General features: G+C 43.3%; 1 protein-coding gene across 4 annotated transcripts; it reads right to left on the reverse strand.

Annotated features, from left to right (window-relative positions):
* Positions 1-1,724: 1,724 nt before the first annotated feature.
* Positions 1,725-26,617, reverse strand: LOC147758276 (uncharacterized). Of its 4 annotated transcripts, none has more exons than XR_015317925.1 (2): positions 18,472-18,894; positions 1,725-2,476 (listed from the first exon to the last, which is right to left on the reverse strand). XR_015317925.1 is itself a non-coding variant. In XM_086976040.1 (2 exons), the coding sequence occupies exons 1-2, from the start codon at positions 24,753-24,755 to the stop codon at positions 2,333-2,335; spliced, it is 327 nt and encodes a 108-aa protein (XP_086832166.1). In that variant the 5' UTR covers positions 24,756-26,617; the 3' UTR covers positions 1,725-2,332. The 4 variants fall into 4 exon arrangements, 1 of the variants encoding a protein (XP_086832166.1); XM_086976040.1 differs by lacking the exon at positions 18,472-18,894 and adding an exon at positions 24,573-26,617; XR_015317927.1 differs by lacking the exon at positions 1,725-2,476 and adding an exon at positions 15,711-16,718.
* Between the last annotated feature and the right edge of the window lie 873 nt (positions 26,618-27,490).

Below are 27,490 nucleotides of genomic sequence, written 5' to 3' on the forward strand. Positions count from 1 at the left end.
TTCTGCCCGTGTGTTTGTAGTGTTTATATAATACATACGCTACTTTTCGTCATCGAATCTGTCGATAATTTTCTTCTTTCTCAAACGAACAGAAAGTAACGTTTTCGTTCGTTACTTACTAGCAGAAAGCTGGGTGGAACAAACTCAACGGTGTTTTTATTCCTATCGTTCTGTTGAATGATGAAGATCTACATTTCCGCAGCGCTGGCCATTCGCTTAATACTTCCTAGCAATATGTACACTACATTGAATCCTTGGAGCCAGACCGAATAACGAATCCATCATAGCCGTGTGTAGTACATATGTTTTCTATGTATCATCGCCGCCGTTATCATCAGCCATGTCGGACTACCTGCATTCTCTTATGCTCGGAGATCAGAGGCTGGCTTCAGTGATATGTATCACAGTGTATACGGTTCTACCGCGACGGTGGACCATTTGAAGTCATGGTGCGACTGACGAATTCGTGCACACCCCTATAGAAAAGTATATGAATTAAAGGCTGTCGATATAAATTGAACCGTTAGCAGACCCGACTTCGAACTTGCTGCAAGATGTGCGCAGGTATGATAACAGAAATTTTCAGGATTAGTGAGAACAGCTCAGATAAGAGTCGTGTATAGATAGTTCTGAGAAAGGAGCGTACGTTGACAAACTAAGTCTCATTTGGAATGCGTACAGTAAGCTAAATAGGGTTTTTTTTTCTTTTATGAGCTTTGCAGTGAACTAAAAAACTGATAATTATCTACAATATTTGAAAAGAGGTAATCTGTCCATGTTGAAATTACATTAATGACAAGACTACGGACGGCTGTACACGACAGAACTTAGGATGTTATCAGAGGACGAAAACGAAAGAGCTTAGAAACTAATGATCACATCTTGACTCTATAATTAGGCAGGAACAAGTAGAGTAAACCCTAAGCTATAGTTGTTTGTAAACTACGAAGGTAGAGTTCTGACTGATTTCGTCGGCTCTCTATCCAACGTTTTTCCGCTCAGTAATGGAAATCTCGTTCCGAAAGCATGGCGGGGTTGGAACAGCCCTTCAATATCCTGTTTTGAACAAATGTCACTATGCATTGCCTAACAAGGACACCGGTAACATATGGCCGCGGACGGCCACCTGACAAAACCATTGAAGCCGACACGAAATAATTGCTAGAGAAAATAAGATAAGGTCGAGTAATAGAAAAATGGCTGCATTTTAAACTATTATATAGTGACCAGGCTGTTTTACTTTGCAGATCTATATATGAAAATCGGTAGAGAGCTAATTTGCATTTCTGTATAAATTATGGGGGTGCGGAGCTTATTGCCTATATCGTCAGGTCCGATAATTACCTTGATAAAGTCAGCGAAACTAATTTAATGAAACAGAATTCTTTCATCGTTGATTTTTATAATATCCTTACATTCAACAATCCACATTACCGTCAGTGAGAAAATCCTGCTGAAACTTGTGTGATAAAAAAAAAAAGTGAGTTAGTCTCGACCAAAAGACCTATCAGACGTCACTACGGAATCACACTTGATTCTTACTACTTCGAAAATTCTCTGTTCTCTTCTATTAAGCCGTATTATAGTACACTCCATTCTTTTATACTTCGATCAAACATTGGGGAGCGGTTTTTGAGATGTAGTGTTATTATGACTCACGTAGCGGTAGTGTTCAATAAGTGGGCATCTTCCTTTCCGTGCTGCTATAGTAATAAGAAACCGTGTAAATAAGGAAGGTTATTTTTATATATATTTTAACCGAACTTGCAGCTTACAACGATTTTCGATAGCATCGATCTTGGCATTATCATCGTCTGATCGGCAACCGACCAGTGATTACTATTGCTTCTACACTGCGTGCAACCACTCGATTTCCGTAATCATCCCAAAGCGGGCTCAGTTTTTTTCCCTTTTTTTTTACCATTCTCTCGCCCGTCGCAGTGTTCTGTGATTCATGTCGGGTTTTTTTGCCGTCTCCTCTACCTCTCGAACGTCGTCCCCTCGACGCCACTTAACGTCATCACTATCTTTTTCTCTGCCTCATTCTCACGTGACGACGGATCCTCACCTGAGCGGCTGACTGACAGCCGGGACGCTACGATCTCGTACGAATCCTATCGATCCGATGCAACTAGTAACAATAGTAGCAGATCTAGTAGTAGAAGTAACTATCAAAGAGCGTGACAGATTGACATATAGGACCTTAAAGCGAATGGTCAACAGTTGTCGTTAGCGTGTTGGCGGGGAACAGTCTTTGGCGACGTGTTCGTGCATTGGTGCATCTATTACTACGTTGACCCGTCGCAGGCGGTAATCCGCTCACCGATGACAGTCATGTGTCGGGCTTCGGTTCGTCGGTCGATCGGTTACTCGGTCTGTCGCCTGTCGAGGCGAAGCGACGCGATGTGACAGACTCTATGGCTTCTGTGTCTTCCACCAGAGGAGTGGCTGGCCGATGCGTCAGCAATGGCGGTAGCTGCGGACACAGCAAAGAAAAAGAAAAAAAGTAGAGAAACGATGCGAAAAAATAACACGGTTACTCAACCGTGTATCCGATATACTCGCAACATCACCAAATGTATTTCTCTTAGGGAGTGACCAGACATGATCGCAGATGACAGCGCTGCCGTCGAGTGTAACTTATTGCGAAGTCATCGTGATGTGGACTTCTAAGGGACATTTCGCTTCAAAGCAGCGCACAACGAACAGCGAACGCTTATGAGATGACGTAACTACAATTACTGCAGATACGACTCACTCCTGCAGACACGGCCGGCGTAGGAAACTTGATTAGAGGTGGCACAACGATACGGTGTACATATTTATATATATATCTGTGTAAATGGGCAGATGCATGAAATACCCGCCAAAACGCTAGGCCGCTGTTCTACATACACATCTACGTATGGAGGCGTCCGCACAAACGGCGACGATCAGTCCAAGGATGTCGTGATGCTTTAAAGGTAGGAACTGAGTTGTAGAAAGTGAAACGTGCGAAGTTTGCCGGCAAGATTGACAACAAATGAAAGATCGAGTGCAGTAACCACGACTTGAATTTCTATGCTATTGCACGCCCATATCGCTTCCTCTTCGTGAGGAGAAGTCATTTGACGTCGATGACGTATTCGACGGTCAGGTATACACCGACAGATAGCTACGCAGGTAGGCTGACAGCGGAGCTATCATAAAATGCGTGAAGCGATCGTTCGGTGGCGACAAGGGATGCGTACGTAGGCCAGCAATAATCGTTTCTCCATTCCTCTGCCTGAAGATGTTCCACTAGCCGACGAGTTGCCGCGAGCCGGCAATAGTGATAAAGTTGTGTCCTGTCTAGAGAAGCGACCGGCAAACACCAAACAACTTAGAACCCCCAAATCAACATCCTAATACATGGTCGGCAACCTCACATTCGGGAACGGCAGGAGTCATCAGTACTAGTTATAGCTATCGTAGTAGAAATAGTAATCATAAGAGTAATAGAATAAAGGATAACTACATAGTAACAAAATCGATAATGACATTGTCTGCGCTCAGTGTTTGTATGAGTGCATCACGCGATAGCCATGCTGGGAACGAACAACGGCCACGCGAGCCAAAATCAGATGGGTTCGGACCAGGATTATCCTAGGGCTATCGTCACAGACAGCAGAGGTAAAGAGATAGGCTGAAAAAGAAATGCCGCTTCCCTCGACACCGTAGAATCCGAGGTATAGCTGAAACGATAATGTCCAACAACAAACGAAGATTTTACGAAGGCGAAGAGGTGGAGATAGATAGCATTGATTTACAAAGAATAAACGGAAAGAGCGTCCATGAAAAGGACTAAGCTCACGTCGTTTTAAGATTAAAGTCATCGGAAAATATTTAGACGAAGGTTAAACAACGGTTGCCCATGGTGCTAAAAGGCGGAACAAACATCTGTGTTAGTACGTGAACTGGCCATAAATGTACGGGTCGTTTTTGCTATTGTTGGGTAAATCGGACAGGATCTATGAGCAGAGACTGATGGATGTGATACAAAAGGGCAACGTAGAGATAACAAAGACGGAAAAAATCGATAGTAAATTGAACCGTGCAGCCTTTTTAGTGACGACTATGACTTGTTTTTAATGCTTTTGGCTATTTTGTTAGTGAACAGGTCCTCAGGATCATTTCTTCGGTATAGCATCAAGGATGCGCCGGAACTAGAAGGGGCAGCCGAGGTAAATGTTGCTGGAATTATCTGGGGTAACAGCTCATTAAAGTTGCAATTAAATGGTCCTGCGTATTTGACGTCATCTAATAGTTCACATGTTTTAAACAAATGTACGAATCTTAAAAGCGAATGATTAAGCATCGCTTGTAGGACCCTACCCTGACGTTACTTCCTCTGAAATCTTTCCAGCTGTCGTCTGAACTATAACAGACCAGGAGTGCACAGCTTCGTCTGGGACACCCCTAATAGCCTTTGCTTTGCCGTATTATTAACTTTCTTAATGTCGATACGGCAACGAATGTCGGTAACGAATCGTGCGGTAAGACATATTTTGGTCGGAGAATGCCCAATTCGCTTAGCTAAGATACCGTGGTAGTATAGTGAAAAACATCTTTCCCTGCTAGTCTTTAAGGAGACATTCTAGCTTGGGTTCGACCCTGGGCATAGACACCCTTCGTTTCGTGGATGTCGTTCGATGGAATGTCAAAACGAAGTAGAACTCAAAACGTAGTGAGGTATGCCAAAAATGATCAGTGCGTAGCTGTATTTATGCGTATTATATATTCAATTAGTGCAATATCGCTAAGAGTATAACTTCGAACAAAGACCGGCACTTATACCTAGAGGAGGCCTAAATAAAAGTAGCCAATCGACAGCTGACTTCAATCGTAATAGTAATAATAATAAATCAATCGATAACAGAAAACCAAGACAAATGACAGAGATTGACTTCAAGATTAGGTGCATATAACGATGGACACTCGGAATCTAATTCCGTCCTCTGTCAGGCAGCGTACAATACGATTCGTTGCCATCATCCTCATGAAGCCCTCGTTGAGTTCTCGATCAAACGTAGATATATTATCGATGTGATTGAATTGGAAATATTTAATTGCTACTCCTTCTCGTTTGTTGTTTTTGGCCTTGCGCTCTAGTTCATCTTGTGAATACATTATAGAACAAAAAAATAGAGTGAAAATAGAACAAAATCAATCGAATATCTAGACACGCATTGATGTCCCTAAGTATAAGCAACGCGTCAATTTCATTACATACTCGACTATCAAAAACTTCGCAAAAAGAGCAGGAAGATGAACGCGATCGTATCTTTATCTAAATATTTGTGCGCTACTAAATCTGATAAGTTACTGGCTCTCCTGTAGTACATCCAGAATGCCTACACAAGAGTACAAAGGACTAGATTTCTCTAGGGGGCAATCATTGCGGAATCCTCCGTGCCACCAGGGAGCTTCTCACAGCACTATGGTGGCCAAGAATGACTTCTATTACCATTAACGTTCAGTAAACTACGAATGCTGAACACTTCCCAAGGGGGAACTCCGTACGTTCTTCTCGCCAGACCGCGATTTCTGCGATGCTGCTAACTCTCGTAGCAGGCGCAAGGTTCTTGGTGGATGGATCTGAAGAGTTGCGTTGGTGTCTAAGCTGGCGGATACTGCTGCAGCTGCTGCCGTGATCATCACGAACGCTTCGTGTGTGGCACTCTTCTGTTGTGGCGTTTGATTCGCTGTTGATGCGGACTTTGGCGATGAATGATGCGTCATCGAAGAAACAGCTCATCTGCTCGTCATCTGGCGGCATCGGAGACATAGAATAAAAGGCAGAAAAGCGAACCCCTTCCAAATCTTCCCTACACGGACCTACGGACTACTGGCGGGAAACAAAGATCTACAGAACGATACAGAAGGTCGTTACTTCAGAGGGACGGACGGGTGACACGTTAGTCGTGCTTGATTGCTAGATCGTGATGGATATCAAATGTCCCGTTGAGGTCTGTGTATCTCCAGTTCCTACTAGGTCTGCTGCAGCAGAAATTGCTGCTGCTGCTGCTCCATCACATTAATGGCGGTGACGCTGTGTGGCGAAGCACCCGATACTTGTTCGAGACAAAGACTGCGTCTGTGAGGCTGATGACGCTATTGCCTGACGTGGAAACCGCCTTCGATTGGCCGATATGGGTGGCACCCTTGATGGTCGATGAGCCGGTTGCCCTGGCGACAACATCCGCTTAGGTTTGGAAGTAGTCTGAAGGCTAAACGTCCGAACACAAGTCAACCTTTTCAACTGTTCATAATTCCATGGGTGGACGCTCTTTGACTCACGGCACTTCTATTTATTGCCTACCGCTATATCTACGTCTACTAATAATAATCACGCATTTTCGATCGAACAAAGCAGCGTGTGCATAAAATGTTTGCGGTTATTCTGAAAATTTGTTTCTATGCAATCAAACATTAGAAGAACTATTACTGTTTCAAAGCATACCGAACAAACGCAGAAAACACTGCGGTTTGCATACGAAATTTGTCTTAGTACATATTAACATACGTGTTATTTCTTTTGAAAAATTTGCCGTAAATTTTGAACTATAATAACCACTTGTATAATAGATTACTATAATAGGTCATGGATAAGTAGCACCAGAAAATCCTATGACTAAGAAAGACTTTCGCTCTCAAATCAATACATATATATATATATATATATATATACTGCTGTGTGTGCGTGTGGCAAAATACAGACGCTAGCAGTTGCTATATCTTTTTTGTGTGTGTATGTGCGCACATTAAATAACGTCTAAACGACCGCCACATAAACACGGATAGCTATACTTTTTCCGATACTTATACGATTGCCGCTGGTTCTGCTGTTTGCGTCACAGATTTACAAGCCGTTGCCCGTCGCTCGTGAATCGCTCGCCAACCGCAAAGAACGAATAAACCTCACGTGTGCAAAGGGGGTGCCATGTTTAACAGACTTAACGAGCTTCCCAACCGATGTTAAACAGGGGCCAAACGGAGAGCTAGCGCGACCAACGACAGCGGCAGCGGGACGGCAGTCTTCAAAGCGAAAGATTTGCTTTTGTTTCACTTCGGCAATCTCTTCTATTCTGTCTTCTTCTGTGGATAACCACATTATGTGTCTGGGAAAATACTGACAAAATGGCGGTAAACACCTCACTACGTTCTGAACTTATCCTAAAGAAGTATCAAGTTCATCCCGCCTTCAACCTTCAACTTCAGTGAAAGTGAAACGTACAAGAATATATAAGATACACCTGCAGCAGATGCACGTGCTCGGGTATTCATTTCACTTGTATAGAGCGAATGTGGTATGAAACTAACTATGAGACAAGGCGCAGAGTATTATGATTCTATTGTAGTTTTGCGGCAGGACAATGCAAGACTTTACAATCCCTTGAAAATTGCGTTATCCATCCATTACTCATTGTTTAGGCCTGGCTGCAACTCCTTTTGTTTGTAGAGACACCACCGAAGAAGTAAATAAGAAATTTGATTTACAACCTGCCATCACTAGCGACTTTTGCTGTTATCTTCACGCCGACAAATAGACGCGTCCGTACATAGGCATGTACCTGGAAGGGCGGCGGACGTTCTCTCAAGCACCATTCGGTTTTGTTTGCGCTGTTGTTCTCGGCCACCTCCAGCGCTGTCGATGATCCTCCGTCGCTATGAACTCAGAGAAGCTACAGCGTTTGAACGTCTGCCTGTGCCTGGTGATGTGCAAGCGTTTGTTATGCGTCTTTCTCCCCTTGCCTTTTTTTACCGATTTCGCTTGCTTTTCCATCGTGGCATCTCGGTTGCTTCATGCGCTTTGAACACCAGGCGCGATGACGCAAGCACCGGGCTACGAGGCTATTCCCAAAGGAGCGTTCGTCGCAGTTGGCCAGAGTTCCTGGCAATCCTTTCAAGCAGCATCTCATCGCCGCGTGTCACGAAACCCAGGCATCGTCACATGTTGTGTTTGCGGACAAGCATAAGAAACAGCCACAACGGGAGCAGCAGTTGAAGTATAACTCATCTTACTTCTCTAACTAAATCATTCTGCAGCATAGGTGACAACAAAAACAACGCGACAACACCATCAGAGGCGATCTCACCGCCATTTAAAGACCTATCTGCCTTCGCCCGCTATTCGAGCCGACCCAGTTTAACTCCGGCATTGGGCTATCTCTTCATCAAACACGTACTATTTATGTCTTTCTCCGCTCTCTGTCTTTTCATCGTTCATATTTCGTTTGTTCAGCTATACAATGATGCTGACGGCGATCATCATGTATTCCACCGAAGAAGTCAGCGGGCTAAATCAGGTGATGGATCGTCTATTTATCAGTAATCTATTGCGGTCTACTGATTCCGTTCGATTCGGCCAACTAGGAACGGACAATGGGTGAGAGGGAAAAATCGAACGAACCCCAGTAAAAGATGAGACGCGTCGCTCTGAACCTCTACTTTTAAGCTCTGTAGTTGTCTAATGACGAAGTACGCATAGTGCAACAGCTCGCCTAGACCTAATGATGGCAGGGTAGAGTTTTGTTACGCTTGACCTTTACAGTACATGAGTGATTGGATGTGGCGATCGTCCTAGCTCTTTAGCTCTCAGTGCTCAGTAACTTGTAGAGTCTAGTGAACGTGAAGATGTAGAGGGGCTTACTAGACGAAGTGTCTTTTCGCTGAACTCGATGGCACTCTATGTGTACTGCAGGAAAGTCCTGAGAAGAATGCAGCAAAGAGAATTGCCGTCGAAGCCATCTTTTGAGATTGTTTTGCGTGTCAATGAGTCATTTATAGGTACACAGACTTCACTGCGCTAGTCAGATGTGTTGACTCGAGGGAGTCGCTCGTAAGCAGACAACGAATTTGCTAAATGGTTGGCCTTCAGGTTGAGTAGCGCGTACGCTTTACATGATGCGTTACAGAACCCAAAGCCGACAGAAGGGGATCGTGTGGACATCAAATCTATAACGGTTTCACGAGTCTGTGATGATCGGTGAAAAAGGTTGGCTATCAGTGACGAATGCTTTGAACAGTGTCTCCACCAAATACGGTAACAGTCTATCTCAGTAATAGCGACCTACAACATACTGGGTGCAGACGCCATCCTGTTCAGTTGACGGCGTTTGCCAGGTGTTTCTTTTTCGTTCAAATAGTTGTTTTTATGGCACCCAACTTCTCCGCCCCAGGCCAGGGGCTAAGCCGAGACGTTTATTTGGCTTAAGGCTATAGGTATCAGCGGAGGCCACTTTGCGCACCCAATACGTTGTTGTAGCATCACACAGCATTAGCAGACACCCAAGTAGAAATACGTAATAAGCAGTAATGACCTTACGCCTTCTGTAATTCCTGCTAATTCTTGTCCCAAGTCACGAATCGTATCATCAGCCAGCAAGCTGAAGTCAGGCTCTGGCCTGAAATGGGCTGTTGAAAGCGATCAGGTTTACCCAACCATTTGAACCTAGTTCGACAGCCTGCCTACGGCCATCCTGGGAACTCATCAGCAGGCACCTGTTCGCTAATGGTGGGATGTAGTGGCGAACTGACGGAATTTGTCATTGCTAAAACCTAAGCAGCGAGCAGTCTGAAAGCAAGCATTATTATTTTACTATTGCTTATAGCTAGCTATTCTCTATACTGGATAATCCTTCGTCTGCTGAATTTGGCTCTATTTATTGCTAGATTTAATTTTACGGCCGCCCCAGACTTTTCTGAATTCTCGCGCTATCTGCTAAGTTTGCCGCTGTCAACTATAGCTTGATACGGAGATAGTATCACTGTTATATTCTTTTTACGTTCGTTATGTGAGCTTTGCTCATAAAAGTAGCCCCACCTCGTCTTCGATCCTATTCTGTATTTCTGTTACCAGCATTTACTAAGCATTTTTTTTCTATCGTGATTAGTTTCTTATTCGCCATTGGTTTTGCTCGTGGATTTTTCGTTTTCTCTTCTGGTTTACTTTTTTTTATAAGAGTTTCTTGTTCAGCATTCGATACCCCGTCGATGTGCGCTTGCGTTCGATCTGCACAACATCGAGTGAGGCAAACAGACGACCACGTTTTGTCGTTACGTTGAATTTATCGACTAACAGTGAACACTTCCAAATGGACCACCCATACAACGTAAGGATTCATCGAGGGAACTAAACGACTCATGCGAAGCGCCGTCGTCACCAGATGATTCAGGCCGCTAGTATATTACGACTGCCACGGTTATGTTCAACGTCCGTCTGGCGATTAGCGGCTGAAACACGGCCGGTTGTCTGCTAGTAGATTCATCATTTATATAATACATTGCTCTATCTTAGTTTTTGTTCGCTTGCTTATGTGCACAGTACGACGTATCTAACAATATTAACGCGACCCCACAACGTTCTGCGACCTATTCACAAGTTAGTTGAAACATCTTAGATCAGAGTAAGGGATAGCCTCGTCCGTAAAAGGCGTGATATCAGTTAGGGTAGATCAAAGGCTATTAAGCGCTGCACAAAATCAAAGTTAAACGAGAGACAGGAACATAACAGATTTACTTCCGGGAGATACTTTCTTACATGGTCGAGACATGGCGAAAGAAAAAAGTCAATTTCTGTTTCAGTTGTCTTTTTTTTCTAATTTTCCCTTTTTATGGTTGATTTGAAGGTGTAGGCAATCGAAAACGTTCGTCTTTTTATAAGCTATCTCTCTCTCTCTCTCTCTCTCTCACATCTTGGCTTTGTTCTAAAATTATAGGAATAAATAAAATTAATATATTCCTCTAATATTCAGTTTTCCAGTAACGAACAAGACCATAAAAGCCGAACTATTTACTCGATAGTGTCGCATAAGGATTGAACTTCCATACACAGCGTGTTGTCGCCTTATCGAATGGTAGTACTCGGATGTTATTAGCCTATCGTGCAGTAATGCTGCGAGAAACTAGTAATATCGGGGCCAACCGTTCAAAGGAACGCTTGCCCCATAATTGAGCTTGTTTGTAACGGTATCGCGTGCATCATAGATGGCTGTAGCCTGTCAATGTCATCTCTTTTTTTTCGTCAAACGTGCAGAACGCACGATGCCATTTTTCTCGAAAACGTAGTCTCCTTAGATATCTATAACGGAGCAGGATTATCAAAAACGTAGACGGCCCTACATTACACAGTATCTATAACACTTAGCTCAATGAAAAGCGTGCCCAGTTATTGCGATGGTCTGTTGCTGTGATTAGGCAGATGTTTCTAATGAATCTTCTCTCCAGAAAACTATACTGTCTAAATTATGTTAAGCCTTCTATTTCAGGTATTCTAAGTTGTTGATTATTTAAGCACAGCGTCGCTACGTGTTTCACAAGCAGTACGTTTGGTGAAATCTAGCAAAGCGCATAGGGGGTACGTTTTGCTTTGTACTTATTGTAAGCATTAGATAAGGGTGGCTTTTAAGAGCCTTGTTGCCTCTTAGCGCCAGTCAAAAACAATAGCGACTATTACCAGTCTAACCTGATTCAAATTAATCATAGGCCATATAAGTCGATATATAAGCTTTTTTTGAAGAGAACTCACAATTCAAAGATGCACAAAGCTGTCCGCTCGCAATCCCTAACCTCTACCTCACACATATCTTCTCTACACACACAGTAAAATTCTAATTTTACTTTTCAAGTGAGCTTTTTCGAAGACTTATTTTTTTTTCTATTAGTTAATTGAAAATCCGCTGAAAACCTTTCAATCTAATGTCTGCAGCATTTCCGTTCTAAGATGCAAAGGTGACTCGTAGTGCTTAGCTCTAAGTTTCCGAAGCAAGTCTTCAAATTTCCTCAGCAAGCGCAGATCATGCTTCTAACAATGAGACTGAATAGGAATCAAATCAACCGTTGTAGGCTAAGCTGCATGCGAGTATATACTCGCTATATAGATTACATACAAGCTAGGGAGAATGCCATTTCACCTTTACAGAACCTTACAGAAGCTTTCTGCTCGCGGCCTACCACAACTTTGGACAATCGGAGTTTTTTCTTCCCTGTTCAACGTGCTGTTATTCATTGGTCAAGAGGCAAGCTATAACTGGTAAACTATATAAAAAAAACCCTAGCTATTTTCAACGATTAAATGGCTAGCAACAGGCGACGACAATGAAAACGACCATGCAACGAAGCATGGACAATGCTACCCTATTCGTGAAAATGGATCGACGAGCAAACGATGAGGATCGCTTGGGTTCTTCTGGCCTTCGTATCCTCACGACTCAGTAGACATTCCGACCACGGAGGGAGATAAATGCCGGGCAGCTCAAACTCATAGCATCGTCCTTTGCACTCACACTCCCCCTCCCTCTCTCTCTCTCGTTCTCTTAGCGATATATATATATCGCTATCCTTACTATCTGACATGTTTGTTATAATAATAAATAACTTTGTTAAAATAAATGGCATTTCGTGTGACAGCTCATGTGCTTTGGACGCTTGGGTGACTAAGCAGATTAGACAACGGGCTAATGTGCGAGCAGGACTATGTTGTTCGTACATGATTGTCAGGCTTTAGGTAGTGGAGCTTTAACCTAACATTACTTGGGCATGATTATGTGTAAACGATAGCCTTTTGAAGCATGAATGATAATTGCTGGGTTACTGTACGCCCACAAATTGCAAAGCAATAGGCAATATAATTTTACATGATTTCCTTTAGGCCCGCGTACATTTCTTTCCGTATGGTTCTACGAAGGCCTGACAGAGATTTGAAGACTGTTGAACGTGCCTTGTAGCCTTCGAAGGCCCTAACACTAATAAAAGTACTAAGGGTTTTAAAATCAACTGTTCGAAACAAGGAGATCAAACGTCCTCATATTTTTAAAGCAAAACGTCTAATACGTTTTGTGTTGCATAATCACCAGAGGCATTCATTAACCCATTGCATGATCTCTTCTAAGAATAAAACAGAAGATTTTTTAGGTCTAAATAGGCGCCAGTCAATTTATTGCCACTCATTTCATTGCTGCCTCCAGTTTTACCTGTCAACTTTTACAAGCGAGTGGTCAAAAGAATTCGGATAAGAACATAAAATGTATTCCTGCTTAACTCTTATCTTGGTTTTTGTTGCAAGTACTGTTGTTTTTACGGCCTCAAATCGGTCATGCGATGTCTTTAATCTCCTTCCTTCCAAAGGACCATTCTCCGTGGCGCGTGGCCCATGACCCAATTCCATCACACCCCTTCTGGAAACGAAGGACAAAAAAACTGGCGACCATGTACCCCATCATCGAAAGCAGCGTCACGCGCTCAGACTCGAGGGAAAGTCGTGGGAGGAAACGAAAAATCAAAAAGCAATGGTTTTCGCTGGCCAGAAGCTAACTTTGACAAGAGGAGACGTCTAGAGATGTTCGAAGAGTCCCCTATCCTCTTTCCTTTATGTTTGTTTTCTTTATGAGTTGCCGCGAATGCGTCCAGCCTCGGATAGGCCCTTAGCAAGAGGCGTAAAGAAACGGATAAAGAGAGAAGAAGCTGTCATGCTGTAAATTTATCATTTCAGACAGCGACGAAATGCACAGCATCATCACGGCTAACCGTAAGCTAGGCTTGATTAATAGAACTATGGACGGACTCACTGGGCCGTCGCGCTGTCAACCTTACGTCGCGAGCTGAATCGATCGCCTTTAACCAGACGTTCTTGTACTGCAATAATAGTTATTTACTAATAAGTAATCTAGAACGCCGCACAGAAGGAGTCTCGTCGCAGACTGTAAACGTCTGAGAATTTAGTGGATGGACCACGTATGTGAGGGCACCGTCCATGGTGGCTACATTCAAGTTATACTGTAGATTGGAGCAGGAGTAGCGAGGGCTTTGGAGCACTACTTCTATCTTCCTCTGGCACTACCTTAGTTTGGGCCAATAGGGGGAATTTGTGCGGGAAAGAAACGAGAGGCTGTGAAGAATGGGACTGGGGAAAAGTGGAATGATAGAGGTAATGTAGTATGGCGATCAGTCTTTATCAAAGCCCGCAGCCTATCCGTTTGCCCTTTCAGTTGAGGCCTTCGCAAATCCATCCTTCTTTACTCACGGTCGTAGTATAGACTCTACTGTCTTGGCCATTTCATGTGGCTACATACATTACTGCTGCAAGCACCCATCGGCGACCGTCGGTATCGAGGCCGATGTCGGCGAAGGCAAAATCCGTCTCTTCTGCCATCAGCGAATCGGATGGCGGCGACGACGAACGGCATTGCAACGAGAGAGATGACGTGGGGCACATGGGGGAAGCAAGCGAGCCGTCGCCGCTTAAGCCACCAATATATTGTGCGTTCATCCATCTTCTGTGTTCTCACCATATCGCCGCCAGTCGGACGTCGCCCATCGCCGCTGTAGTTGTCCTCGTGCTTCTGCGTGCACCCACGAGCACACTAAGTATATACACACAGAGAAGTGTGCCGAGTGTGTACACACAGTGTCCTTGCAACGAGCCTTCTGTCGATCTGTTCGGGTCGTAATGATGAGATACGTGAGCCAAACTGAGTTGACACTATCCCAACGACTAGCGGTTATTAGCTGAATGTCACAACCAGTACCTATTCAGCGTTTGTATGACATATAATAGATGTAAGACATAAACATACCATAACTATTCGTTCGGTATGAGTATGTGTGTCTGAAATATTTGGGTCGACTAACGTGATGTAAGTGAGGTAAATGTATAAATATGTCTATCACTATCAGTATGCACCGTTTTTCTTTTTTATAAACACTGCCCGCAGTTTTAGGTGACTTCTTCCACAAATATGTATGGACCTCAGTAACAATAATCAGAAAATCGGCGTACAACCGAAGCACGAGATTTCTAAGCCCAGTAAAAAAAAGAAACCCCTAGTGATGTACCGCTGGCACGCACGAGACAGGCATTGCGCTAAAGGGTTGATAAAACAAAGCGACCCATTACCAGTCCATCCGGACAATGAAACGGTCGAAGCAGTCATTATTAATAATAGAAATATAAAAATAAGAATGTTGTAACTGGTCTAGATTTCAATTGTATAGACATAAGCAGCTTTACAAAATTCATCTAACATCCGCTGTTAATCACGCTCACCCGATAATACGTATTTTTACGACGGACAGTATCGTAATAAAGTCGTCTGACGTTCTCACAAACATTTCATGGCATGTTTACAATAGCTCAAGAACGAGATTCGCCTTTTAGCCGACCCGTCTAGTCCGCCATCGCACACAAGCATATCTTGTGGTTAGTACGGTATAGCGCATTCGGGGTATGCAGTCTGCTCGCGATTCGTTCATTCAGAACAGTGGCTTTTCACTTCCAAGCCCTTTTCAGGCCACCGCAGAAACTATTTCCACATGCCGCCAGTCAAATAATTTAGTATTTTCCTTGCGGGCAATGCTAGGATCTGTTTATAGTCATTGATCCGGAAGACACTCGTTAGATCGGGTGTCCCATACACCAGTAAGCTGTTTGTATATTGGCCGACGCATGTATATTTACCATAGCATAGGAGATAGGCCCCGATAAATCGCAGGTCACCCTATTGCAGGCGTATTTCAACGGCCAGTAAGCGGCTTTCCTTAAATCAGTTCACCCCCGACAGTGACGCTGATATGCAAGCTAACGCGTAGTTAATTTATTTGTTCGCTTCTGTTGCTGTTGCTTTTCATGCCTGTTCAATGGCTACGGCCGTGTAGGAGACAAACCTATCACCACAATCTGCTTAAAAACATCGTATCTGCATACTTAACTAGATTCGAGACCATGTACGATATGAAAGGGATCAAAAGGTGACAGTTATTAAAGAGATGAGCCATAATATAATACTACTAGAACAGAAGCACACGATCTCGGAAGATTTATTAAGGCTTTACATCGTTTTGTATAGTATAAATAGCGGATGAGACCATATAAAAACCCTCATCGAACGTTTAGATTTACCATATGCATCCTCTATTGAATTTATTCATAAAAAGCCAAAACATATCATTTCTCTAGAAAAGCTTTTCCACGAAATAGACAGTGCGTGTCGTAGCCTGGCTGCTTTTAAACGTTATTGAAGCTCGGAGTTACGTTCGAGCCGTAGCGCAGCAACTAAACGAACACTTTATATATACGCTCATAGAACATTGTAACGTCACTATATACGAAGACGCTAAATTATCCTTCCCAATATGGAACGAACAACAAAATATGTATGTAGTAGCATTATTGCAGGCACAAAAACTTGTCCTGCCGCGGCGCACAGGATAATTAGTTTACCTGACCTGACCCTGCTTAACCGTGTGGCCGTGACGGGCCGCCTATTAAGCTGTTATTATTTGCTGTTCGAAATGAAGATTCTAATCAGGTCGGCAAATCTTCCCCCGATAGACATTCTCTAAAGGTTTTCGCTTTTTGCTCCTTCGGTCTCCACATAGCGATCGACACTGATCGATGACGAATCACAGCCAACCATGTTCGACTGCCCTTTGTTTCGCTACCCCTCGAACTGCTTGTCTGGTAGTCGACCCGGTCGTCTTCTTTCGATAGTTTGATGCTTGTTGTCGTCTTTAGCGGCTGATCTCTCCAATCTGCGCGATGTAAAATATGCGCGCGTTGCATAACCGAGGAACAAATTGGAGCTCATGCTTGTCCATGTTAGACCCTCTTTGCCAAAGCTTCTTGTTCAAAGCTTAACATGTCCAGATTGTGGCAAGTGGGGATTGACAGTAAACATTGTCGTGAACACCTTCTTCATGGCCTATAAAACATTTTCACGAAAAGCTTGTTATATTATTCTGGGTATGTATGACGTGTGAGCTGATTTTACACGACACGTAGTAAATATCAGTGTCTTCGCCTCCGAGAATCATGGAGTTTGATGATAACCATCTTAGGTTTCTGGGTGTTGGAATAATAAAAACAATCTGGCGAAGTAATTTCGCACGTAATTCTGTAGACGCTATCCTGTAGACTAATTGGGATCGGTCACCAGTTCCATCGACGTGAGCGATGGTTTAGGAATTCACGCTGCTCATCGATGTCAATGCTATTAAAGCGATATACCTTATAAATTAAGGCATCGGTGTTGAAGTATCTGATCATAATGTAGCGACCATGATTTTTTCAAATTGTTCAGATAACTTCGTTCAGGCTAACGATAGATTGCCTTTAAGGAAAATGAAATTCCTACAAAGTGTGCCTTATTCCTCAATTCTGTTACAATCAAGGCACATGTTGATCAGGCTCATAATCTCAGGTCTATCGTTCGCTATCGGAGAGAAAGGCGCAAAAATAATATCTTCGCTTCTGCTTTAAAAATGTTGATTGGAAAGACGCCCCTCGTAGTAGTTGAATGACTATGAAAAAAAAAAAAAAAATTGATGAAATTATTATGAAGCTTTAGCAAGGTCAATACATGAGTAGCTATAAGATTTCTAAGGACCTGAACATTTATCATCGAACTGTTTGTAACCGTTTGAAGAAGGCTGGCTACCTAAAAAGCTCGGCACGAATTTACCCGATTGTATCTCGATCTGCAAATCACTTCTAACGCAGTTGATGCGAATAAAAATTAAAAAACGCGTGTTTATAGTCTGCGGTAAAGCCCCGACTGACAACGACAGAGTGACGCTACGTGAGATTGGAAGGGAATCGTGCATTACGGATCGCTGCCACCTGACAAAACGACTACTTTTACACATGTCTACTTCAACTAATACGATTATAATAAGCGACTGAAAAAATCGACCGCAGCCGGTGTACTATAAAGACACCATTTTTCATTATGACAATGCCAGATCATATATATCATGAACTAGTTAGTGGTAATTCAAACAATTTTAATGGAAAATTGTAGTGCATCCGCTGTAAAATTTAAATTTTGGCCGGCAAACAGCGATCTGTCATCTCTTTTGGTATCTGCGATTAGCTAAAACTTCAGTTCGATCCTATTATACTTTTTCGTCTAAGACAGAAAGCACAGAAGTTCTACAGTGAATTGAACCGTGGCGTCACTAGAAAAATGACAGAAGATCATGATTTTTTAGGCCAGTTTTAATTTAGCATATTATTTTAAAATATAAACAAAAAAAATATTTGCTTCAATATTAACGTGTCAACGTGCTTCAATGTTAATACAACTTCAATCAATTCTGTATATATATATATATATAGAATTGACTGAAGATAACTGAAGGATTTACGGTTTCTTGTTCTGCGCGTGCCATTCTGCGAGTGTCCGAGATGATTCATATCGTTCGTCTCATCTATTCAAATATTATAGCAACTAGACATCATCGACTAAGCTAGTAATACTGTCAGTAAACGTCGGGCACATCCAACCCAGAATTCTCAGTCGATACTACTAGCACCGCTATGTGACGGACCCATATTATATCTGGCCACAGCCCACATCTTCGAGCTGGTAATCTGTTAGCAATTCGTTATCCATTCGCACAGCTATCACGAACCGTAATAGCATCACCGTTTCTAGTTTCTACATTTGCACTTACCGCCATCTTGCCATCAGGGAGACCAATGCCTTTGGTTTTACTTTGCTTCTGAGCTTCTTTGGCGCTATCTCATATACTATTATTGTCTGCTACATGTCACTGCTGCTACTCCTGCTTGACTGGGCTACATGTGTATACTGAATCAAGTAGACGCCAGGCAGAGATGCCCAAATGGACAGAGGCCGAGCAGGCGGCGGCGGCAACAGCGGCGAGCATAGTCGTCAATCGACGGTGCTACCAGACCTTCGGCCAGTCAGCCACCCCATGCTATACATATGTATGTAATGGCGATCCATCCTCGTCAGCGTCACCAGCGACAACTGTCGACGGTGATTGAGTGGATAGCGCAGGCAGAAATCGAGAAATGGACTGCATATCACCGCCGAAACAAAAACAGCCTGCGTCGGTTCGTTTTTGCCAGCAAGTGAGTTGCGGCTCTAACAGCCAGCCAGCCAGCTAGCCAACCAGCCAGCCAGCCAGCCAGCTAGCTCGGTCTCGACTCTGAGAGCCTCGCAAACGCTGGCTCCACCTGGCTCACTTCTACTGTAGAGTACTATTGCATTACGCATTGCCGTGCTCGAATTTGGTGGTGACGAAAACTGCATCGTCGTCGCAACCCAGAGCAGTGCTAGAACATCGAACAGAATGAGCATTAACATTCGCTACGGAAGAAGTGGCCCAAGAACGAACTTGCAGAGAGACGGTCGCGTCGTGGGACTGGACGACCAGGTTGCTTGAGGGACCATGCGATGGCTACGAGCCGCCATAGACGAGCGAAACACTTATAGAGGCCACGAGTCAAAGGGCCAGCTTTCAAACGGCTTATTTAGTATAAAGCAGGCCGACAATGATTCGGGGGGTCTCCTCTACCGTGCACCTATCTGCTAACCACACGCAAGGCTTGAGGTGTGTTTCTGAGTGTGCCAACTGTCCTAGACTAATCTCTGATTCCTGTCTCTAGTCTGACCCTGTAATCGATCACCAGCACTCTGCAAAAAGATAGCCAGAAGAAAAGGGGCAACGTAGGATCGACACATGCCCAGGCAAAGCACTGGACCAATAAAGGAAATACTAACTAGATCACACACGTAAAATAAGTCATATATATATATATATATATAGATGCCACAAAAATTAAGCTCGAGACGATCACGATCGGGCGAAAATCAATCTACACCTAGCTTGTCTAGTGAACGCAGCTGTATCACCCAAATACATGCAGAGCCTCCATTCGCCTATAGGCAACATTCCAACGAGCGAATGGGTCAGATAAGGACTTGCAATATATGCCTCAGGACAGTGAAGTGGGATGTAGCTGAAGGGCCGCTAACTTTTCGAGTATAGTGTATGTACGATCTCGGATATCGATGTATCTATGCTCAAATCAATCAATTAATCACGATAACGCCGTCCATGAGCACCAAATAATTTCAATTGATCTGAATCGCCAACTTTTAAAGCCAATCGAGCCAACTTTTAAGGTCAAAGACCCGTAGGGCTGTCGTACCGAGACAGTAGTTATCTTAATCCTCTGTAAATATGCCCCCATGTAACATCTATAGCCGCAAAGTTTCAAGGGAAAAAATCAATACTGAGATACATTAGAGCGGATATCCTTTCCCCGCTAAAATCTCATGCCCTTTATCCTCTGTAGGTCGGATAACAAACTAATTTTCTTTGAAGAGCACTTCCAGCACTTTGAGCATTTCTATATATGCTTTCAATTAATTTAGGACTAAATAACTAGATCATCGGTATACGTAATGTATTTAGTGCCTTGAAGCTGCATTAGGAGAAGATCATTTAGCTAAACAGCGAACACTAGGAGGCTGATATTACGCCTTTAAGGATAATCCTTTAATGCCTAAAAAGCCGTCGTGGCCCACAACGCTATCGTCTATAAAAGAGAAGATTTACATTAAGAAGCTTGAAAGCATGTTCTTAGGCTTTCTGGTCCAGCTTCATCGTTAGTCAGCGTTTCAAGCTCACAACTGCGCTTAGTGGCTTTAGATATGGATTTCAAATGGGCAAAAGTTTTGCTTGTACGAATTAGCCTTTCTCGTTTATTATGGAGTTCATATAGTCAATGATGGTCTTGAGAGCTGTCATTGTTGACCTCCTTGTTATAAACTTGTGCTATTGTTTCGTAATTATTTACTCGAAAAACAACAACAATAGGCAATTATTTTACTGCAGCTCACTGAAATCTAAGAGAGCTACGGGCTAGAGTAAGCCCATACCGTGTTAAGTTTGCCTTAAGAAATAAAGCAAACTGGGAGTCGTGCCACAGCTTTTACACAATCGAAAGCTTGTGCTGCTTCACTTTTCCTGCAACAATCAAATGCGTCGTTATTTCTTCCTAACCTTGAACGGTTCCCGCTTGCCCCTATAGCCTCGTGTAAACCGACGTAAAAAGGGGGTCCTGCTGAGTGACTAATTGCAATTGGTGGGCTACGAAATTATCCTTCAGCGGTGACGATATTGATCAACGAGGCAGCCTATGATGTTTGGCCCGAATCTCATTGATGGTTATAGAACGAATGTATCGATCCTTTAAACCCGTTCAAAGGCGAAACTGTGCCAATAAAGCCTGTACTGCGTAGGCATAAAGCATAACTCGTCGTGCATATAGTAAGTTTGCTTTGTTCCAGTAACGATAGCGCCTGTTGCGTTTAGGTACTTGCAGGGGGATCCAGAAGTACAGGGCCAATGTTATTCTCGGGTCCTCAGAAAAATTTGACATTAGCAAAAATGGGTTCTCGAGTAAATGTTTTAAATCTGCACCGGCAATGCTGTGCATACGTGCAATCATTACCCTGAACTGTGGACAGTTTTAATATTATACTCTCCTGCCACGAGAGTTGGTATTATCAACGTTTGCTCTATGTTGTTCGGCCTCATATTTAGTTTGTATAATTCGCCCAAGTCGCCTGTCCCTTTTTTGCGTTGATGGGTTATGGATAGCAACGGTTCTATTAGCTGAAGCTTTTAGATTTTCTTCTCATACACTCACCAGTTATCTCCGAGAACAAGTAATAGGTATCACCTTTGATTCAGTTTAGTGCTAAGGAATTGCCCCACCAAAAAAGACAGCCATAGTAGACTTACTTATGGAATGATATATAGAATCACAATTGGCTAGTAGCTGTTTGTATGATTGCTGCACCGTTTCAAAGGCCTATTGTAGCAAACTCGAACTTTCATCATTTAGCCATGATATCCGGCTAATATAAATCAGATCTGTTAAGATCAAAGAGCTATACTGATGAAATCGGGTAGTTGCGGTCACGCTACTATTTCCTAGTGGGTCATTTACACTAGACAATCTTTTTCCAGGTGAAGCTCAAACTGACCTGCTTGTCACCATGTCTGCCAATAAATACAAGTTGTTTCTATAACCCATACTTCTTAACCGCCAAAGGAAGATTCGGTTACGGCGAATTAAGTTAAACTAGGTACTTTAACAAACAGCGTGCGTGCAGAAAGCATCCATACAGAGGAAAATACATGTTTTCCACTTTTCAACGTCCTACTCAATCCAACATTTCGCATCTTTCAATAGTGACTAAAAGAAACGAATTCGTGGTTCCCGCTGACGTCTGTTCGAATATGTGCATACATCTGAAGAAAGTATAGCTTAAACTATACAAATGTTCGCGGTCCGTCTCACTACATCCGAGTACCGCGGTGCACGCGCGTATTCAACGTACTTCACTTGTAAGCGCATAGGTATCGATGCTGTGAGCCCTATTTGTGGCTCTTATACTAAGTAAGGATCTGTGCCTTCGCGTCGTCTCATTGCCCCCCCTGGAACAAAACAGCGGGCATCAGTAGAAGACGAAGAATATGGCAATCGCCATTGTCGTGTGTCTGCGTGGGTTTGTGGAGAAAAGCGGACGAGCGGTCGAGTCTCAGTTCTTCCCTCCATGATATTTCGAGATGATTGAGCAGTTGTGCTGGGTTCCATTCATCGATGATCGATGAGAATCAAAGACGAAGAAATGATTGAACTGGCGAACACGCCATGATACAACAGCTAGCCAAGCAGCAATCGGGATCAGAGAAAATGGGACCATTGCGGACACGAGTAATCGGTTACTGTCGAAGCGTCATCGGTTATGATGGTGGCGGCGGCGGCGGCAGTGGCAGGAATAAATGAAATCGCTAATTAACATATATCGATAAAAATATTGCAGGCAGACAGAAACACACACGAATATACATGGCATTTTGGTACAAACGTATCTACTGATGGTTCAATAGATACGGACCTTTTGGCTACCACAGAGGTTGCAATGAACCCCGACGAACAGATGTTGTAAAGAGCAATAGAAATAAAATACAAAATCAATAATTTCGTGAAATGGCATAGAGTTGCGTAGAGCTCGTCCATAGAGACAACGATCAAATCGTTGGATAGAATAAAGACGCCATGTGTTAGCATCGACCTGAGATAAAAATAGATAACAGATCGCAATGAAGCACAAGCTTGAATCGTCCGGCGGCTGCAGGACGATCACAACGGGATAAACAAACAAAGTTAAGCTGTTCATGGCACCGACAGCGTCGACAATGACAACAGAAAAGAAACATGCCACGGTAAATTCATCTTCAACAATGCGACGGTGTGTAACCAGTAGTGGCTATACAATTTATGATGAACGGTGGATCAAAAACGGATCACATGAAAGAGGTAGACGGATGCAAGAGTCAAGCACAGCTGCTTGCATGAAAGGCGACAGCCTGCCGCCACCTCGATACGTCCGGAAAAGTCTTTCGCCCAGTTCAGCGCCGTCGAGATCGACCCTCCTACTGTTGTAGAGAACGGAAGGCAGAGAAGCTAGTGTGAAAAAGAAAACGACTAGAACGACACAGAGCTACAGAAAGAAACTGATTGCGAAGATGAAAGAAAACTTAGAGAGAGGTACATGAAAATGAAAGACATGACCGATCAACAGCAGCAGCAGCAGCAAACAAAAAATAAAAAAAAGGAAAGAGTGACTGCGTGCGTGTGTGTGTGGGTGTGTTTGAGAGAGAGAGAGAGAGAGAGAGAGAGAGAGCAAATAAAGAGTTACGAGTGAATGACCATTGCAAGATAAGCAACATTCTAGAGACAATCAGCCTGAACATACGAACGAAAGCATAGACATCCTATAGAAGCCTCGAAATCTTGGTCGAGTTGCAGAGATGCTAGTGTTCCTATCTCTACTACTATATAGATTTCGGCTTGCTTAGCGTTGGTGCTCTGATGGCCAATGGTGATAGCTTTTGACGAGTGTATCGCTATGCCGATGATGGAGCGTGCGGAGAGTGTATTAGATAGACACCTGGAACAGCCAAAACAGCCTACCGCCAAACAAGAAAATAGTGCGAAACGATCTAGCAGAATCCGTAGATTTGTAGGGGACCCATAATTGCTATAATGATGCTGATGGTAGCCGTGAATCGTCTCGTCAAGCAACGGCTTCTTCATCAACAAAACGAAAATAAAGACAAAAAAAGAAAGAAAAGGAAGTCGACAATCGGGCAAAAACCCAGTAGACAGACCCGTCAACAGGTCTACAAGAGCATTGAAGCAAGTAATCAATCTTACTAGCTCCGTGTTTATGGCTTGTTCCTAGATTATATCAATTGATTGGAGACGGGTGGGGGGCGGTGGCAGAAATCAAGAAGATCCGAACATAAATGGGACAGCGTTAACGAAACAGAGGAATAAACAGGTCAAATAGTTTTTCGAGAAAATAACCTCAAACACACTAATGTCGAAGGAAATAACACCACTTTAGAAAGAGAGGATTAAAAAGGCAAGATTACGGTGCTTGTGGTGATCAGTGGTAGTGGTTATTGCGGTGATCATGACTGGGACAAATAAAGATGCCGATGGTGGGGAAAAGGAAAGGATGGAAGCTAGAGAAGAGTAGACGACGAGTGAATGACTGGAGAGCTGATGATGGAGTGATCATTGATTGATGATATTACATTTCTTTATACATATTAGACGCACTACGAAACGGCGTGTAGAGATGCAAAAGAGCATCAATTTGAAATAAAAAGAACATGAATAATGAAGGATAGCTAAAGGAAATAAAAGCTACTCAGACCTTATGAAGGTGATTCTCCGTTGCGACGATTGAAGAATGAGTTGAGCAGTCCTCAATCACGATTCCACCGATGCCCTTCAAGGGCGAACTAACAGAACTGTCTCGTCGCTCTGATCGTTCAGTCGAGACTGAAGATGATAAGCAATACTCGAGTGTAACGGCACCAATCCGCGGTGATATCATGGGTCAACCAGTAGGCTGCTTCTGAGCACCGGCAAAGCCGTTCGAACATCATCTGTTGGTAATGGATCAGGGGCCAAACGACAGCGCTTGGTGACGAGTTGTCTTTTGTTTCTTTGCTTGGTAATCCTTTTCGATTCGCTCAATCGACAGCCATGGCTGATGGACAACTGCGCTCTGATAACTATCTGTGTGATAAGGGACAATAGCACGTATGAGTCAAAACTAACTTACGTTAACAGACTTTATATAGAAGATGTACATAGGGAAGTTAATTTTATGTTTTTTCTAATATACTTTAATAGATTATCGCTTTTTGCGAACGTTATACCATCACTATTAATATTTCAACTCTTTTTTCAGATTTATGCTTTAATAGATCAGGCTTCTGTAGCGCACATTCAGCGCTTGCTCAGAACAACTGGCAGCTTTATATAATAATATTCGTTACTTAAAGTTGATGTATTTCATCTCTTCTCTGCTTGCTGGGCAAGATGGTACTAGCTTTCGGTATGTCTTCAACCCTCAAGTAATCAGTCTGAGCTGAAGAATCTCGTTCTGTAGCTCGAAATTCGATCTAATGGCTGTTCAGTGGTCCATGGCTGGTATAGGACGCTCTGGCAAGCTTCCATATTCGTCTCAATGAATACTCCATCATATCGGCTTTGTGTGGTAATGACAGCTGTAATGATAACTTGGTTCCGTGTTAGTGCTGCGTGATCTCTTCTTTTAATGAAAATAATGCCCCCTAAAAAAAGGCTGCATTAAAGTATAGAGAACCGACATGCATGTAAAACAGGAACGTAGAAAATACATAGAAGCATTCCCTCTTAGACTCAATCACATAATCGACTAGTTTCCGGGAACCTATCATACATTCGCAGCCTAATGGTATTGTATCTAGGATATTCAATGGTTAAATCAGGCCAAATTTCACTCCGTTCCGCTTGTGGACTACCTAAGTACTATGACGGTAAACATGTTCTCATTAGTAGGTGTCTTTCTTAATCCGCTGTTCCTTAAGACTTTGTTAGACGGTATTTTCATATGCAGAGGTCTAAGGCACTGTGGGCGTCACTTCCGGTATAAGCAGGCATAAACAATCGCGCATTGTATGCGCGACGCCACCTACGCCACGACCTCTTGCTAACCTATTGATAATCAACTCGTGTTGCTTATCGTAGCCATCCTATCAGTAAGCAGCTGCCATTTAACGGAACCTGACCCAATGACACAATAAGGAGGACACTCTAGAATGCATGGATAAGGTCGTTTTCAGTTCCCTTATCCCCGAGCTAACACACATATCGATTCAGCTCTTTCATTAGGCAATTTGAGTTGTTTACACAGGCTTTGCATCTGCTAAACATGGCCAAAGGCCAATAACTAAGCTTCAATGATTTAAGTAAGATCATTGTTATTTTTAAAGCCGTGCATTTCTTTTAATGTTCGACCTGTGGCCTGATTTGTTTTTCACGGATGTTTAGCAGTTTTACGTCGATGAACGAATCGGTTACAGATTTGTTTATAGGGATTCACGATGCAAAAGTTTCCAATCAAAAACAGTTCTTTCCCATAGCATACAGGTTCGGTTCTTCTACCAGGGCACTTGTCGTGACAACCAATAACATCGACTAGCATAGCGAAAGCGATAGTAGGCACAATGTCAAGAACGGTTATTTGCATACGTTAAATAACACAACAAATCTGCGAACGCAAAAGCCGCCTTATCCAGCGCAAAGAAACGTGAGGGTCGTTACGCTGATAATGCCACAGACGCTGTACGCCACACGGTACCAGAGTGAAGTGTTTACGGATAGGACAACGAGTAGTAACCTCTGCCGCACTAAGATAATATACGTCAACATCGCTATACAACCGTGGACACACACGAAACCGTCACCTAGCTCAAATGGGTGCAGCTAGCTGATAGTATAGGCGTGGGGCAGAGCTCATATTGCGGGAAACCCGACCCGTTGTGATACCATAAGCCTATTATTATATACGAATACAGCAGAGCATCTGTGGAACTCACCGGTAGTGTTACGGTTACTAAGGGCCATGCTATTGCCGCCATCGCTCAAGCAATAGAGCCTCAAGCGTGTCGTTGCTGGGATTTGTTTTCTAGAAGTTACCCAACTGTACTAAGTTGACTGGTTCGACCAATCCAGGAGAGCCTGGAGAGCAATCCATAAAGCTGAGCGATGGCCACTTGCTTGTAGGCCATTCCTTGTTGCTCGTTAAGCATAAACAGCATATATAGATGTTTCGCATTTCCCTATCGCACGCTGCTGCTACCGTAAGTGGTCATTTTAATGACGTTGGTGTTGCTGTTATTGGTAACGCCTCGAAGGGTTAATTAGGAAAGAAAATGCGAGGGTGCGAATAGCACTTGCTTTATGTGTAATATGTTTTCAATCGTTTCTCGCACCTCTTATCTGTTCGTGTTCGGCGTAGTCACGCAACTATGTCGGCGTGTGTATGCGTACGTGTGTGAAAGGGTGTATGAACGTATCGCAAAACTGATAGAACCCCTAAAGAAGAACGAAGGGTGAGGACGGGTAACAGTAAAACGGCATGATCCCCAACCCGCTACTTCTTCTTTGTCTATTGATAGTATGTGTCGAATCGTTTGATAACGAACGACCAAACTGATAGCGGGTGATTGGCCCGACTTTCAGAACCGCTTAGGTACGTATTTCGAATATGGCTGCTCTCAGTCAACGGCAGCAAGGACG

Source organism: Varroa destructor, unplaced genomic scaffold (genome assembly GCF_002443255.2).
Source record: "Varroa destructor unplaced genomic scaffold, Vdes_3.0 BEIS01000001.1, whole genome shotgun sequence".
Taxonomy (NCBI): domain Eukaryota; kingdom Metazoa; phylum Arthropoda; class Arachnida; order Mesostigmata; family Varroidae; genus Varroa; species Varroa destructor.